This window comes from Thermobia domestica, chromosome 8, assembly GCF_964235325.1.
Source record: "Thermobia domestica chromosome 8, izTheDome1.hap1.1, whole genome shotgun sequence".
Classification (NCBI taxonomy): domain Eukaryota; kingdom Metazoa; phylum Arthropoda; class Insecta; order Zygentoma; family Lepismatidae; genus Thermobia; species Thermobia domestica.
The window spans coordinates 288,871,254-288,890,032 of NC_137461.1; the positions used below are offsets into that span (position 1 = coordinate 288,871,254).

The following is an 18,779-nucleotide window of genomic DNA, read 5'->3' on the forward strand; positions in this document are numbered from 1 at the left end:
ATTTACCTGTCTTGTGGATCGATCTCTCGCCAATGTGAGAATAAGCCTGGACGGCAGTAATCTAACAACGCACTCAAGCAGATGCCGCTGTTCCAGTCTGTTGTGAAGTTGGTAACTCTGCAGTCTGGTAGAACAGCCTGAATAAATAAAAAATAAATAAAAAATAAATAATAAAAACAAATAAATTATTAGTAACTATAAGTTCTACCTTCTATCTTAATATGATAAAATATCTGAAAGTTAGTAGGAATAAAAAATTACAGAAAGACCAAATACGACGAAATTATAAATGAAACTTTTTCTTAAATTAAAAACTAGATTTTTTCAATATTATTACCGTATATCCAAAAACGAAAAAAATTAGGTAGGAGATAATATTCGATAGATTTAATTGAGATGATCAAAATAATATAGGTTAGTGTAAAACCTCATGTGCAATTTTCGAGAAAATCCAGTAAAAACTTTTTTTTATAAACCTACAAAACATTATGAACGAGAACCGCGCCATCTATAAAATGAAACTGATGTTAAAACTATACCTTTATCAAGTTTTTCATTATGGCACGGTGGCTCAGCGGTAGAGCTCTTACTTCTAGAGACGAAACTTTTTCGCAACAATTTTGATATTTTTAGCATTAATTATCTCAATTTTCGCATTTATGTCGCATTTATTTTTTAAATGTAGCACGAGCTTTTTAAAAATGGAGCTTGTAAACAATATATTTTAAGTAGTAAGGTGTATATCTAATACAAAAATGAGGATATACCTTGATCAGATGCACATCTAAGTAATGTAATTCACTAAAATGCAGGAATTAATGCAAAAATTTAAACACTTCCTCTGACGTCATCCTTAGTTAAAGGATAACATGCATCAAGACATTACCAATTCTTCTTTTAAGTTTGTTCTCCTGCCAGTAACAATCATATTATACTTGGGAAAGAATCTCTGGGCATTAACAGTCGAGACTGGCAACCATATTGAACGTAACGAGCTGATAGCAAAAGACCTGTGCTTATCTTTAAAACTGTTTAACAATTATGCGTGTCAACTTCCTTATCCTCACTATTGAGAACTTCAATAACCTTACTTTTAAATTTACGGTAAGCAACCAACAGATCATGAACATTTTCACCACAACACACAGTCAAGGATTTAAACAACAGTTCAGTTTTGTTGATGTCTACATCTTTATGAAGTGATACAGATTCTGGATCAAATAACTCGCACAGCTTTTTCGTAAATGCAATGTGTTTTAAGTTAAATACTATTGAAAATGCGCTTTTTAGTTATTATTTGCAATAATTAACAAGAATTCCACTTTTTCGTTTTTATTCACATTTATCGCAAGTCATGCCGAATTTCGCAAAAATTCGCGATAATATACACGTGATTTCTGGCTCTGAAACGAAAAGTTTGAGGTTTCCTGAAACATATACGCATTCTTTTAATGTTTCGGAAATATATCACATTAATGAAAAAGTTTCGTCTCTAGTTATCTCTTGTATGTGGGGTCCCTGTTCGGTCACCGTCTAAGTAAGTTTATGATGGACAGCATTGTGTCCGTGGGTTTTCTCAGGGTACTAACGTTTCCTCCTCCCACATTTTCATTTCCCTAGTTCTTCCATCATCATTCACTTATCTTAATCACCCGTCTCCCTTAGCCTAAAGGGCATAATCGAGAGACGTTAAACTGAAAGATTTCATTTCATTCCAATTTCATTATGTAGCTAACGAGATGACAATATACAAATGATTAAAGAGGCATAGCCCAAAAATTATGATTAACACTTTCTTCCAAAGAAGTAAAGAAAGAAAAGATCTTTCTTTCTTCCTTACTTTCGTTTCTTTTCTTTCCTTCTCCCTCCTCTCATAACTCTCTCTCTCTCTCTCTCTCTCTCTCTCTCTCTCTCTAGACAAAAAAAATAATAAAGCAAAAAGAAAGAAAGCTACTCCCTCTCTTTCCTGCCACCAAAGAAAAGAAACTTTTATGTTTCCTCTTTCTTTCTTCTTTTATATCTTTTACACTTTAACTTTTGCTTAATTTTGAACTGGCTAGATATAAGACATACGTTGTTCAATATATCAGATTGAGCTGAACCTAATGACGTGCTTGAGTAAAAATTCTTATGCGTAATTTTTGAGAAAATCGAAAAGAAAACTAATTTTATTACGCTAAAAAAGTACGTCGTTCATCGTTAGTAATAATTTAGACCTAACATAATTCTTATTCTGCTAAAACTGATTATATATTATTTTTGTATTCTATGTGTGAAAAATAAAATGCACTGTTAAGTAGCAGATTGTATTTTTGCCTGGCTTCTCCTATCAGTGAACACATACTTCTAACTGTGACGCACACACTTCTAACAGTAACACACGTACTTCTAACAGTGACACACATACTTCTAACAGTTAACACACACAATTCTAACAGACACACATACTTCAAACAGTGACAAATATATATTTCTAAAAGTGACAGAGATTCTTCTAACAGTGACATACAGCACTCCTAACAGTAAAGCACATACTATTTGTGAAAAAATACACGAATGAGAAGTAACATGGAGAAAAATATATAGGGATGCGCACGAGACGAGTCGAGACAGAATTTTCCTGACAAATTTCGAGTCGAGACACAGCTCTTCCAATAGAAAAGTATACATTTTTCGAGTCGAGACATCACTTTTACAGCACATTTTCGAGAAGAGACAGCCTCAAATCTTGTCTCTCGTGCACATCCCTAAAAATATATGTTCAGAAGGATGTAAGAAATGGGAATAGACTAAAAATAACTTGCATATTAAAAACAGAATACTCAAAGTCAACAATGATGGTCATAGCAACAGTGACGACGCCAGAAGGAAACAAAGACGCAAATCCCTCTCTCTGGGTGTCTACTCCTGCTCTCCAGACATGCACATAAGTAAATAAAAAAAACTACCGTTCTCGGTATACAGAAGAATAACTGTCCCACCAATTTCTCTGCCTCCCCGTTTACGGAACTTTTTTTTTTTTTTTTTTTTTTTTTTTTTTTTAAAGGGCGAAATATGCTTAGATATCATGAGAGTGCTTAGATATCATCCTCCAAGTTCAGTGATTCCTCGGACGAAGCAGTTCCACTCAGAAAAGTTATGCAACCAACATTTCACTTTTACATAGCGGGTGGCCTATTTGTCAACAATTAAATGTATAAATAATCATTTTATGTCCATTTTACTGAATGATTCTCTCAGTTTATGATAATGGTTTTATCAAATTAAATGCCCAGTCTTTCTATAAAATGCCATCAATATCAGTTCAGCCATGTTGGGCATAATGATGTAACACACTAAGTTACATTTCATTTGATTTACATAGATGAACTAGCTGAAATGCCCATTCCTCGCACGGGAGAATAGGTTGATGAAAATACTTTGAAACGTCTTTTCCCCCTTTGGATACGCTTTTCAATTAAAGTGCAGTGATAGTGATCCAGTTGCTCGTTTGGCCAGTGTTAATTTGAACCATGTAAGCCGATTCCTGTTTTCTTTTATTTCCATACTTCCTTAGGAAGAAAAAACTAGCTAGTAGATTGATACACTTTACACAATTACAAGGGCGCCGATTTCTCTGTAAATTTGGGGGGGGGGGCATCCAGATACAGAAGGGATATATATGAGGATTTTAAGACAAATTGCATTCAAATTATACCAAATATCGTATATTCATAAATACAATGTGAGGGGACCCACATGAGCTTTGGGGGGTTCAGGATGGCGCCCTTGCACAATTATCTTACGATATTTATCTTATTTTGCTAATCACTCAAGATTAGACCCAGAATCTTTAAATTTAAACATATTCCGCCTTATGCAGAGTCGCTTTAACGTATGATTAGCGTCATACTAAAAACTGACTACTACAGGAGACTTATGTTAGTCGAACTCTTTAGTATGGCACTAATCGTGCTTCAAAATGACTCTGCATAAGGCCATTTATGTTATACTTAGAATGTTAGACAATTAGCATTGTTGAATTGTTTTCACATGCTGTCTTCATAGTGGCAAACACAAAACGGCATTTTATTTTATTTATTTGTTTATTATTATTATTATTATTATTATTATTTACAATACTTTACGCTCGAACTCTCCTGCACAAACACCCAACTATTTTTATTCACGTCTGTAAACTTAGCCCCTCACATGACATACTAACGATAAAATTAGTCTCAATCGTAAGTGCATCGTTAGTGATTCTTAGTGCACCAACCCCTTACGTTAGTGCTTCATTAGTGTAGGTGCTACAAGTAAAAAAAAAACATTGGAGGGCCAAGTTCATGCTGGCCTCCTACTTCAAGCACTAACGAAAAAATTGGTGTCATTCGTTAGTGCATTGTTAGTGCTTCTTAATGCACCAACCCCTAACGTTAGTTCTTCATTAATGTAGTCTCTAGAGCCAAAACAATGATAGGGGTAAATACACGCTGCCCCCCACTTCAAGCACTAACGAAAAAATTAGAGCCATTTGTTAGTGCTTCTAGAAAACACTAATAATTTAGTTAGTGCTTCAATATTAGTGTAGATAATGGCCAATTACATGCCACGAAACTTCCATAAGAAATACATGTAAAATTTTTCATTGGGTCAAATTCCCACCAAATTCAAAGCACTAATGCTCTCTTCTATTGCAATCGTTAGTACTTCGTTAGTGCTTCTCAGAGCCTAACATTAATACTCCAACAGGTTGAACGCTAAAAGCTAAAAAGTTTAACCCTCCCCCAAGAAAGCACTAACGATGAAACCTAGTTCAATCGGTAGTGCATCGTTAGTGTTTCTAGAAAACACTAATATTTTCATTAATGCTTCACTATTAGTGTAGATATGGGCAATTACATGTCACGAAACTCCTATAAGAAATACATGGGGAATTTTTCATTGGGTCAAATTCCCGCTGTGGAATGAGCTCACAATACCATTTGCAAAAGAAATGACAATAATTTAAGGTGTTGGTGATATCCTATCACGTGAACAAAATAGGTTTCTCTAAAATGAATCATAAATGTAATCTGGGACCTAATTCAGTAAAACTCCAATTATGACCCCTAATAGTAACAACATGTTTTATTAAGGTTTTTAAATTATGGGGATGGGGCAAATTTCATATTTTTGTAAAAGACACAAATCAATTGTTAAATACTTACCCCGTAGTAAAAGATCCAAGATTCGGCGCTGCTCATCAGCTTAAATTTAAGATTGTAAATGAGTTATAAAATATGTACGTTCGATGTGCTGTATGATTGTGAGACATGGTTGTTTATTCTAAAGGAAGACAAAGTATTTGAGAACAAGATTCTGAATATTGGTTCCTAATAAGAACAGGAATGGTGAATGGCGGAAACTTCATAAACGAGGAACTGCATAATTTATACAGTTTACCAAACATTGTAAGGCTCACCAAGACTAGGAGGCTCAGGTGGTTAGACCATGTAGCCAGAATAGAAGAAAGTAGAAACGCTTTCACAGTTTTAACTGAAAATCCAATCGGAAAACGACCATTAGGAAGACCTAGACGCAGGTGGGAGGACAATATTAAGAAAGATCTCGCAGAAATAGAAATACAAAGTAAAAACTGGATTCAGATAGCTAAAGACAGATATCAATGGAGAGCTTTTCTGAACGCGGCACAGAACCTCTGGGTTCCATAGGCTATAGAGTTAGTTAAATTGTATTTCTTTTATATTATTTATTATTTGCTGTTACCATAATTTTTTAAAAAGTGTAATTGAATCAAAGTTAATATTTCCGTTCAGTGCATCGTACGGGTAACTAATTTTTCAATGCTATAGTTTCTGAGTAGATCTGTCATTCACGTTTCTATTACCATGCAGAGACTGTATCATTTGTTATTGCTCGCTTCCATTCAATCTGTTAATATTTTTCTTTTTTTTCTTTCTTTTTTTTTATCAGGAGACGGTTTTAGATCATGATAAGAACTTTTCCCAATTCGTGATGGGCGTAGGCTTGAGAAATACAAACGCCTATGAATCTTTAATTCGTATTAAAACTACAATGCACGATATGGTGCATATATACATTCAACTTCTATCAAGTCATAGGTATTATCACAAGAACAGAAGTGTGTCCTGAATGAAACTTCCGTTAGTAGTTAGGAACTTATCGAGATATTGAGTTTTTTAAATCACATAATTTCTTGAATTACTTTCCATGTCTGTCAATAGTTCTGGTACCAATCTTGTGAAATTAAAGGATTAAGGCAGCGTTTTCCAACCTTCTTCAACTTGCGGCACACTACGAGTGTAACTTGAATTCTCGCGGCACACTTATAGATATTATTATTTGTAAATATAAAACATAGTGGTATTTTTTTTCTGTGATTACTGATCTCACAGAGAAGAAAGCTCGATCACTGGTTTCCCCCCGTGGTAAATCATTATGCTTATTCTTCATTCTAATTTAAAAATAGAACATAATTGCAGTGAAATATTGGACTTAAGTTTTTAAAGATACGCTTTCTTTTTCGAAAACTATATCCAACTTTTCACTAAGAAAGAAGATCACTAAATAAGAAACTAACAAACAAATATCTTGTACTTTTACAACACAAATGTAAGTAATTTGTATCCATGTTTGCTTTGTCGAAGAGATTGAATGATATTTTAAATTTTCAAGCTACGGAATAGTCTGCAACAATAAAGAACAATAATGGTCATAATGATAAATACTTTTTTCAACATTAAAAATGTACAAAAAGTAACACGGTATAAAACTTAAAATTGAAGATTCATAGTAGGGGTTCATAGTAATGTGAAATAGAAATATACATTTTTCCCTGCGTTTTGTGATTTGAATGCTATAGAATTAATAATTTTGTTTCTATTTCCTCGCGGCACACCAGCGGCTTATTCACGGGACATCAGTGGGACGCGGCACACCGGTTAGGAAACGCTGGATTAAGGAGGCGACATAATGCCAAATATTACTGTATAATATTAAGTGCATTTTCTACCAATGTATGGGGAAATGTTATGGGTGTAAAATATTTGTGTTATCTTGAAGTATTTTTTTTTTCCCTCTAAAATGAATTGAAATTTAATTATGCGCGAGTTTTTGATTTCTTCTTCAATCCAAATTAAGTATCTCTGGCTTTTTCCAAATGAATCTGCATTACTGATAAAGTTAATTTATGATGTATGCACCATAAGTCCGTACCATTTTTCCATAGTTCAATAGCTAATAAGAGTAGATCAATATAATTACAACAAAATTAACTGTAAACTTTAAAGCTTAACTACGCAGAATTTCAAGTATCTGGATTAGATTTGAAAATACGAGGAATGATCGAAAGTAAAGTTACAAATTTTATTATAGCTTACTAGCAGCGTTCACCCCGCTTCGCTGCGGTCACCCCGGAACGCAATAAACTTTGTTACTTAGATAATTTTTACTTTTTCGCTTTCAAATTGCAGTAAATGTTAACATTATAGCGCCTGTCATTTATGTTAACCCGCCGAGTGACACGGTCATGCGGGTTGCATATAAATACGTTTATTTTTATACCTATGATGAACTAACAAAGGATTTGTACGTTATGGACACTTGAATGGTCAATTATCTCAAGACACTGGTAATTAAAAATTAAAGTGATATGATAAAAACCATCTAGGGTCCAAATCCTAATAACCCCCCAAAAATGAAAGAAATTGGTTCAGCCGTATTAGCGTGATGAGCTAACAAAGGATTTGTGCGTTCTCTTTTATATAATAGATGTGTGAAACATAGCTGGAACATCAATACACCTACCTCGATATAATCACAGTTTTTGTTCAACCGCTTATCACAATGGTTGATAAAAGTTTTCTATACCATTTGCATGGAAATCCGGATCAAGTTCTCGTAGCTACCGTAAGGCAGCGGCGGTTTTGGCATAATCACATGTCAGGTAATAGTGTCCAGTCATTACTGTAGTACTGGGGGCTGTAGAAGGGGTGCTCTAGTCGTTTCAAGCGTAAACATTCAGTGGTTGAAGTACTGAATCTACACCTGTGTCCAGGGTTGTAATTAACAATATTGGTCCGTCTTTCTTTGAAGGCACAACACCACTTCCGTACATGTTGCTTTGAAATTTAGTCTGCCTATGAATGCCACCAGGTGTACGTAGTGTTTTTGGCCCACAGGAACCGCACTACTGACCTCACTTGTACTCTTGACTAACTTTCCAGACGAGTCATCATTGTTAATGTCTGCTTCTCGAATATACATGATCAGAATCCAAAGTCTTCAAACCTGCACCAAGACAGACATGTTATTAATCTATAAATAAATGTTCGTTATGTTACAGTGAATAACAGAAACGTTTTTATGTTTTGTAACATTTTTCTCGATCATTCCTCGTATTTTCACCTGTAAGAAAGCCCTTTTTGATATTGATCTGAAATAACGGATTTCACAATAGAGGTCCTTAATAAAGATTTTCTCAGGTTGTTAAAAAAAAACAGATATCGATATTCATCGCCATTTGAAAGGTATTTGGCAAACACTGCCTTTCCTAACTGCACTGTGCGGAAATGGATACGGGAATTTACGAATTGGAAGGGAGATGGAGATCAAATGAAGATCTGTCAAGGTCCGCAAGACAAATTTGTGCACTTACTCCCCACTGTTGAGGCGCTGATCATGGAGAACTGAAGGCAACCATTGAGGATATATGTAACCTTCAGTATTTCTTTCAGATATAACGTTCCGGGGGGCCACACTTAGTACCGGGGGGCACTGCTAGAACTAATCTATTTATTATTATATTATAAACGTGTTATTTTGGTCTCCTCTGGGAAGGCACTCTCAGAACTCCGGGAGGCAGTGCCCCTCCAAAAAGCATGTCTGGAAGAAACACTGGTAACCTTACAGGATTAATTTTCTCATTGCATCGTGGCTCAAAATCGGAAGTTAAATGTCCGTTTTTTTTTTTTTTCTCTCTTACTAGTCCTATTCAGTTCTATTCAGATTATTTTGGAGTGACGAAAGGAATCGTTTGTCGATGAACATGGTTAAAGCAGAGCTTATAATTCACTTTGATATAGACTTATCGTTGAAAAGTTGAATTCAGGAAAATTTAATAAACTTTTCAAAGCTGCAAAAGGTCAACAAAAGTACATTTCCAAGAGCGTAGCTAGCACTGCTTCATATTCAGCTGCATCTTCCAATTAAATGATGCATCCAGATTCAGTAAAACTATGTAGGCATTATGAGACATTACTGTAAGACTTATTTTTCAAGTATTTTGTGCGTGCCATAATTGAATCAGTAGTTTTGAAAGGATCATGAGTCAAAAAGTAAAGTTATGAAAAAAAAAAAATTAAAAATAATTTTTGAAAACCCTTCTAGACATAAAATCATCGACCTTTGAAAATTTTTGATGTGGTCACCTTGATAACTCGAGCAGTGATTACTCGAAAATTCGATTTTCCTGTTCATTTCAAAGAAAGCAGAAAATAGAATTTCAATACTTAAATCTCTTACTTCACTAAGAGATACTAAAATGCAGACAACATTCCTCTTTAATTATAAAGTAATAAGGAAGAAATCACAAATAACATAAGCTGCACTACCTCATTTTTTTACCTGTGGTTGAGGAAAAATGAAAGCCGCTAATAGAATGATAACGCAACATGATGTAATCTTCCTAATGAAACCATAAATTTGCTATCATTATTTCGTGACTCCAAGCAACAACACGAAAATAAGTTTGATACCATTGTCGATTATCCTTCGTCACCAATGTAACAGCTGATATTAATAATCTATCAATGACGCAAGCAGGCTTGCCGACCATACGATAATTTATCGTCATAATACGATATTTTAAGCCTTAATGTAATATCCAATAATGCCCTTCCTATAATAGGTGAATGAATATACGATAATTTTAGAATGCATACTTTTTTCAGTTTTTTTTTCAGATTTTGAATGTGCAATTAAATTGTAGATGTGCATTAAATAATTATGAAACATACACATACACTGAGCTTTCTAAGTCATTCCCGCTAAAAAAAAAAAAAAAAAAAAAAAAAAAAAAAAAAAAAAAAATTGAAAATTGGCAGATGGTAACCCTGCATCCATTCTTTAAATGCAACTGGGTTTACGAGAGGGTGGAAATACTGTCGTTGTTCAGAGTAGTGTTAATGAGCAGGCCTGTATCCACTGGGTGTCTATTGAGACGCCCCCTAAATTTTTGCTGCCCCCTAAAATGTTCATGGTAGGCTTGCAAATGAACGGTAATATTTTTGGATTGGGCCCCTCTAACTTCTACAGCCCCTCCTACATTTTTGGGGCTGGCTACCGGCCTGATAAGGAGTTTAAAAAATGGTGAGGAAAATTTGGAGATCGAAACTGAAGATTGTTAGATAAGTTTATTATATACTAGCTGAACCTGTGCTGTCTACTCAGCGCATCGTTCTGTTATGACCATGAATCTCCTTCCCACTGTGCATGTCTCCTTACACAAGTAAAGGATAGGAGACTCACAAAGGAAGTGAATTGCTATGTAAGGATGTAGGAGTGAGTTTCTAGCAAATTTGTAGAAGTAACACGATATCAAGTGGAATTATTTTTTTCTAATAAATCCATATCCGTCCGAGTATGCCTCATTGCATCTTTTGAGGTCTTTGAAGTTGCTAGCATACAATAGATTTTGCCATTCAAATTTAAACAAAGCGCCTGCAATGTCCGTCAACCCCGCCATACGTAACTCCTATACTGGTTGCCTAACACCATAGTTTCGGCCTGCAACAATGTTAATCTTATGGGCTCAAAACGGCTCCTAAAATGTTGAACAGAACAATAACGACACGGTTTTTGAAAATTAGAATGAGAACTAGACAATCTACACAAGATTTGGAATCGACCAGTGAAAACGGCAGGTTTCTAGCACATATGGTTTTTGAGATCTCTTTTTTGAAAAGATTGCGGACAAACATATAAATCTAGGATTTTAATATATAGACTAGCTAAACCTGCGTTCTCTACACAGTGCATCATTCACATATGAGCATGAATCTCCTTGTTATTCCTCACATCTGTACATATCCCTTTACAGACACAAGTGAAAGACATCTTGATAAAAATTGGCAAGAGATACCATAAAGGGGAGATTTTGTCGATTACTTCCTCAATATCTCGACCGTTTGCAAGATTTTAGCCTACTTCCGGTTGGAGTTTTTAATTCATGTATGATCAGTGTTTTCTTTTTTCTTGCATGCAGTATGTAATAAGCAAATACATTACATACACAATTAATTATAAAGTCAGTGATATATGGTGTTCATTGGGCAAAACACTGCAAACAATAAAGATTCAACTTACTGTTAGAGTGGAGAAATGGTTATCCTTCGTTTTTCATTATCATTTGGCCATGAAACAAACGCCTGAGTGGTATACAACCCCTGTATACAATTATATGGTGTTTGAATGTATAATGTGTATGATATAATGCTTTAGTTTTTTTTCTTTTTTAATTTCAACACTTCCAGTGTACCCGTAAAAATGTAATAAAGAAATAACGGCCATGTTTTTTTTAAATATTCAATTAGAACTGGACAATCTACACAAAATTTGCAATCGATCAGTGAAAACGTCATCTTTCTAGACCCTGTAGTTTCTGAGATCTCATTGTCGAAAGGATTGGCCACAAACATATAAATATCCACAAACGTATAGTTTAAAAGAACTCCAAAGATGGCAGTACAATTCATTTGCATTGATTTTTGGAAAAGGCTTATTACAATACAAAGGCTTTAAACAATAATTTTAAAAAGATAAACTTTATATGAAAAAGGTCTACTTGAAATCAGAGGTTATACGTTGGAGCTCAGGCGCTTCTGTTGCTATTGTAGCATTTTAATAGATAGATTATTGCTATTATTACAGTAGTAGTATTATAATAGTTTCTACAATTATTACTTGAGTAACGAATAAACTATATATATATATATATATACGATAATTTGAAAGACGAAAATCGGTAACTTTGTCTTTGAATTTGGCAACTCTGGATGAGGGGAGTAAATTCACTTGGTATTTTGAAGAAATCGGGTTCGAAGGCTTCAAGTTGGCGTGAAGTATTGTGTAGCTATAGGACTATAGTATCACGTGATTTAGCAATTCTACACGTATCTTTTTTTTTATTATTTATTTATTTAATTCAACTAGAATTCAACGTATTATTCTGTAGATTATCTTTAATATAGGGACTAACAATGAAAAAAAATGTCATCGTGTGTAATCAAGATACACTTAAAAACAAGCGAAACAAACCTCTACAAAACAAGGAAAAAGAATCTTCTAGAAGACCAGGATTCATGTTTTTAAATGACATTATTAACGATGACGACCTTACTATTAGTACATTATCTACTTATTGCACAATTAACTACAAAACATATAAACAACTATTAACATGTGTATAAATAAGTAATGTAACATTGGGAAACGTGGAAAAAATCTCGTTTGCAAATAGCGGATAGAATCTACTACAGCTGGGGCTGCCAATTAGCCGGTATTTTTGTCAGGCTTAAATGTATATATATTTAGTATACATATATACATATACACCGTATATCATAACCCGCAACACTATATCGAAACAAGAAGTAGTAAAATTTACTAATTATTCTGGTTTCATATTTTCATAAAGCAAAAACTACCTATATATAAGAGATGTTGCGAAGTGCTTTATTGCAAGCGATTCAGCGTTCCAAGAGTAAATTCCATCTCCTCCCTTAACTCCCTATTCAAACCAGAAGTGGTTAAAATAAACGATTTCTGGTTTCAATTTTTATCACCGTAGACGAAAAACTAGTAAGAGATATCGAGTAATGGCTTTTTGATCTGGATTCAGGAACAGTTTTTATCTTTGATGATATTACTCTATTGCAAACAGTATTTATAGATTCAGTACTTATAGATTCAGTACTTCAAGTTAAGAGTATTGAATTCGCATAGTTTGGAAGTCTTAGTTTCAACTGTGAAACGATATTCACTTGTTTTTATGTACATTTATTTATATTAGTGAAGTATATTCAGTTACAATACAGTGGAAGACAAGATAATTAAGAGATAGAAAATGTTGTTAGTTCATTTATAAAACAAGTGACGCACGGTTGTTTTGGAATTTTCATTAACCTTAAAACATGAGGTTTTCAAACAATAAAACAATGTGAAGTATATTTTAATTTTTGATGTCGTTTTTCTTCTGCCTTCCACTCCATAAATCAAACATAATGGTAGGTAATTGTTTTTTAGTTCTCTGTTTTTAACTTCTTGCAAGACTGGCTTTACGAACACCTCAAACCACGAATTAAAGGTTGCCTTCCTTTAGGAGTGGTCGGAAAGAATGGCAATCAGGAGTTAACGCAACCTAGTGTGCAAATAATCACCCATCATACGTGAATATAATGGGGGGAGTACACATATCACGTCACAGATGACATCATACTGACCTTGAGCCATGCTAACATGAGCTTCTTTGGTGGAAACTTGGAACGGCCGATCTGGTACCGCACGATCAGCGACCATATTAAACCTAAGATGAGCTTCAGATTCCCGTTTACGATGTCCACGTTACCTGGAAAATAACAGAAAAACTTTCTTTAAGTATTGATTTCTCTAATACAGAGCAAGAAAAGTACAAAAATAATTGATATGTCATAATGAATTACAAAGAAACAATAATACATATACACTACCAACAATAAAAAATAAACATAATAATAGTTTCTAGTTTCTGTATAGGATATTTTAACTATTTCACGAATTTTCTTAGACATATCTGTGATCCAAGGGAACGTTACTTTTGTAAGATCCAAGATGACAGATTTTTGGACTGTTTGGGTGAGCTATTTCAGAAACGGACTGTGAGGTTCTTGTGGAACGTTGTTGACTTTTGCATGCAGTGTTATAGATAATGCATAGTTATTTTTCCTTAAGGACTAGGATTAGGAATTAGATTTCTGGGCTTTCGGCATCTATGGTCATGTCAGCCCGTCACGTATAAAAGATGACGTCCCTCGGCAATCACACTATCCGATGAAAGGGAAGGAAAGAAACGGAATGGAACTTGTATGTTAGCTACCATTCCGGCATTTGCCTGGTATGAATGAGCAATACTTCGCTCAGGATGGCAAGCCTGAAAAAGCTTTTACACTTTTTCGATCGAGTGTCCCCACCGGAAATCGAACTCAAGACCGTTAGCATCAAAGACTAAAGCGTTAGCAACTGTGCTACGTACGGCGTCTTTTTCCCCTTAAATAGTTATCGGGTATATAATTACGAAAAAAAGTGCTTGGTGTCATGATATGGATAATAAATAAGCAAATAGAATGATGATAAACAATTACACTAATATTGGTATCGTCGTGATTTTTTTTTTATTATTAAAGTTTAGCGCATGTTTTTAGCACGCTATATGATACGTTGTCCTACAACTTAATGGAATCCGAACCACCGTAACCCGTTTCCAGCTCTACACCTGGAATTAAAGCCAGGACTAACTACATCAAAGACTTACGCTCTAGCTACCATACCTGCGGGAAAGACTTTTAATATGCTCCTAGTCTTAAAGTTGTAACATGTCCATACTATTAATAGAAAGAGTTTCCAGATATGTGGGTCGTTCAATATATACATTTCCGTAAGCTGTGAAATATTTATTTGTTAAAATACATATTTGTAAACTACACATACATGTGTAGGCGGGTCCTTCCTTACTTCTCTGCATAATCCCCATTGAGATTCAGGCATTTGTCTCACCGATGCACATATTTGTCCAAACCCTTGTCAAAAAAAAAAAAAAAAAAAAAAAAAAAAAACAGGGTTCTGGCTATTTAGCACTCTCCTTACATTCTGCTTCCCCTTTTTCATCTGTTTCGAATTGTTCACCTTGCAATGCAGACTTTAGCACCAGAGAAATATAAAAGTAATAAACTGAGACTGTATGGAGAATGGGACAGCCGTTCCTACCCAGCCCTTCAATTTTGTGTCTTGTTCGCGCTCTGAGTGGGGGTGGACGCTATCGTCAAGAAGAAGAGACCAGGTCTTTTATGTTGAATTTAGCGATGGGCAAAACCGGTTTTTATAAAACCAGAAACCGCTTTATAGAAAAACCGAAACCCGAAAATTCAACATTTCGGTTTTCTCCAAACGCCGGGTCGGTTTTTCACCGAAACCGGTTTCCGTTTTCTCCAAAATGGGTTCGGTTTTTTAAAACCGAAACCAGTACCGGTTTTCTCCAAAAACCGGTTTGGTTTTTCGCTGAAACCGGTTTTCTTCAAAACCGGTTTGGTGAAAACTTTTGGAAAACACATAAAACTATTTCTCTGGAAACGGAATCGGTATCCGGAGAACAACAAAACACTATTCTGGTCAGAAATAGAACAAATTAAAAAAACGGAACCGGTTTTGAAGAAAACCAAAACCGGATCCAGTGAAAAACCGGTTTCTGTGCCCATCACTACTCGAATTACGTTTCTCTAAAGAATAGTTCAAGTTCGACATAAGCTACCTGGTCTCCTGTCAACTGGTGATGAAGTGAATCGGAATGCGAGGCTAAATACCCAGAGCCCTGATTTTTTTTTTTTTTTTTTTTTTGACAAGGGTGTGGACAAATTGCTGTGACGGTGAGACAAATGCGTGAATCTCAATGGCGATTATATGGAAAAGTATGGAAGAACCCAATAGTTTACAAATATATCTTAAAAAATATTTTTTTTACAGCTTAGGGAAAATTATATATTGAACGACCCATGCAAATATGATTCGTAGTATATTTTTATTCTTCTTGTTCCGTTCTTTCACAATGTGTTTCATTTCTAAATCTACATTTCACAACGATCATTTCTCTATCGTTTCCAATGAAGTATGACATGACTGAAGACAGTTGTTGACACCAGCCTAATTTACTTTCTTTAAAACATCAAATGTTATCAAAATAGTTTATTAATACTTAAAGAGTTTTGTGTGAGTATTTCACCTTTATACATGTTATACAAATGAAAGAAAAAATATTGCTTTGCTATAAAGTAAGTTCAAAACGACTTCCTAACGAATAAAAGTGTAGTTCTGTTTATCAAAAGATACAACTCAATCCCGTTATAAATAATGGTGTTGCACGTTGGTGACCTGAATATGATAGCTGAGTACAAGGTTGAGTGACATTGTTTTGTTCTCTTCACACTTAAAGTATGAATAATGATGATTCTGAAGCATAAAATACTTCCTTCCTCTACGCTACAAGAAGCGACAAGTAAGTTGGTGTCTTATGCAATCATTCAAATTACAGTAAAAAGAAAAGATGCACTTTACCATCAGCGACACTACATTCACGAACGAACAAACGATTGCTTACCGCGGTTTTAGTAATCAGAAATAGGTAGAAGATAATGTTGATGGAAGATTTTTTTTCTATTTTAAGTTTCCCGACAAACACCATCTTTACGAAGACATTTATGTGTCGGGTAGGGAAGATTACATGCTAGAGTGAAATTTAAAGCTATGTCGGTGGTTGGTCACGACCAGAAGGATCACGCCTACCGAATTGGTCTAAATGGAGACCAAGAGGGTTCTGGGAGAAGGCAGCAGTTCTCCAGTAGCCAAGCTGGCGAAACTCATAGTGATTAGTACAGCAAACATTAGTTCTACGCAGTGCCGGCTCTAGACAACTTAGCGCCCCGTGGAAAAACATGCGCCCCTCGTTTGACGCCCCTCATTTTTCCAGTAAGAACAAATCTTAAAAGGCATGATTTTAATTATGCTACCCCATCATGCACAACGAAGAGGAGGGAAAAGCACTCGCACTCAGAAAGACCTAAACACTACAAATACCATCTCATTGTGTCTGTTTTTTTCTTTCTTTAAATAATAATCTATTATGTTAGTGAAAGATAAAGCAAACACACATGCACAGAGGAAAGATGGTAATCATTTATATAGAATTCAATATCGAGTTTCAATCTCAATATATGTTTGCAATTCCAGTGCAACTAGATCTTTTATCTTTATTTCTTGATTTTCCTTCTACATCTGTTATTTTTTATAAACAGTTGTTTTCACCTTCGATGATAAGGATCTTATTTGTGACCAAGTCAAGACTGGTTTCATATCAAAACTGTGATAACTAACTAAATGGAACAGGTGTTCGTTACTGTTCGAGAATTGAGTTCTTGTACTTGACAGTATGCAAGCAATTCATGTTGAGGTTTCTTCGACCATTTGCTGTAGCACTGTCGATGTGATCTTAAACTAACGCGAACTAAACATAATTTATGAATGCAGTATTCAAATAGAAGGTCAACTTAGTAAATTTAACTACCATCATTATGAAGTCTGTTTCCAACGAGAAATATTTATTTTAAATAATATAGTTATGACAGATTTTGGAACACCTCGAAACCTGCCGCCACATGTAAATGCACGTGTTGCACATATGATGAAGCCGGCCCTCGTCCCAGGCGTGGTCAGAGTGATTTCAACGGCTGGGGTGAAAAGCAACGAGAAACCACCAATCATTTTTTCCATAGTTTGCTGACAGCAAAAAGACAACATATATTTACAATGGTCTTTACCTGGTCAAAATAAAGTTCCGGAAGTAAAATATCCCCCATTAGGATCTTCGGAAGCGGGATGTCTTGGAAAGGACTAATAGACAAAAGATTAACAGTGTAGGAATGATCGCAGTTTACATATCGGTGTTACTCAGACTAACACGGTATGTTTTACATCGTAACTACGATTATTGTCTTTTACATACTGAACAATAAGAATAATGTTCATTAACAGTAGTTTCGCGAATACTGAGTAAACACGGAGGACACAGTTTTTGGTTCTTGGACATGAGTAAAACGCGTCCTGGATTCTTACAAGATACCAACAGCTCTTTCATATGTTTGCTTATATTCTTTACTTAGCACAAGTAGAAACCTTATTGGGAGTTCTTTTGTTTTCCTGTTCCCTAATTCGTACATGCAAGAAAATTGGCTTCAATTAACAATATGTTTGTTCGGATGTGAATCAAGTTTATTACATGAAACAAAATATTAAATACGAAATAAATAAAATCTTCCGTCAAAATTATGCAATTGGCAAAGCGCCATATTAATTAATAGAACACAGACACTTCTGTAGTCTTCAATTTAACACTCTAGGTGTCGCTGACCGTTGTGTAAATAACGACAACTCTAACATTGACGGATAGAGGTCACTACCATGCATAAAAACTCAGAATAAATAGAAACTGTCGAAAAGTCTTCGTTCTCGTGCACATAAAACACAAGCTTCGTCCTCCTCCAGTGACACATTAATCTGAATAAACTTCTACAATATTTTTAGACTTTATAAAAAAATGTACAAATGAGACATCTTATTAAGCTGAAAGAAATGCGAGGCGAGTATGAATCCTTATACGTATTTTTTTAAAGAAAAAGGAGAACGAATTTTTCTAAGTCTAAAAGAAATTGACGCTGTATGATTATACTCTCATTTAGGTGAGCGTAAGAAATTTTTGTTCGGAGAGGACGAAGGTTTGGGGAAGAGGAGTTCTTTGTTTTGTTTTGAATTGCTCCATACTTGGGAAAATTCAATATATTTTTTAAACAATGGAAAACATTTTGGGCGTTACAGAAAACAAATGACGATCATGCGTTATTGGGTGCTCTGTGGCTACCACTGTTGCCACAGTCCTAGCTCTGGAGTGGGCTGAAAAATAGTACCAGATTGAAACAAAA

The 18,779-nt window shown here is 34.9% G+C and overlaps 1 protein-coding gene across 2 annotated transcripts in view; it reads right to left on the reverse strand.

Annotated features, from left to right (window-relative positions):
- Positions 1–18,779, reverse strand: part of jbug (filamin-type immunoglobulin domains fbug) — a 385,095-nt gene that overhangs the window by 259,093 nt on the left and 107,223 nt on the right. For both annotated transcript variants that reach the window (XM_081769953.1, XM_081769952.1), the window contains exons 2-3: positions 13,503–13,627; positions 7–137 (exon numbers count right to left, since the gene is read on the reverse strand). In XM_081769953.1, the coding sequence (XP_081626079.1) occupies positions 7–137; positions 13,503–13,627 (256 nt within the window). The remainder of the gene's footprint in view (positions 1–6; positions 138–13,502; positions 13,628–18,779) is intronic.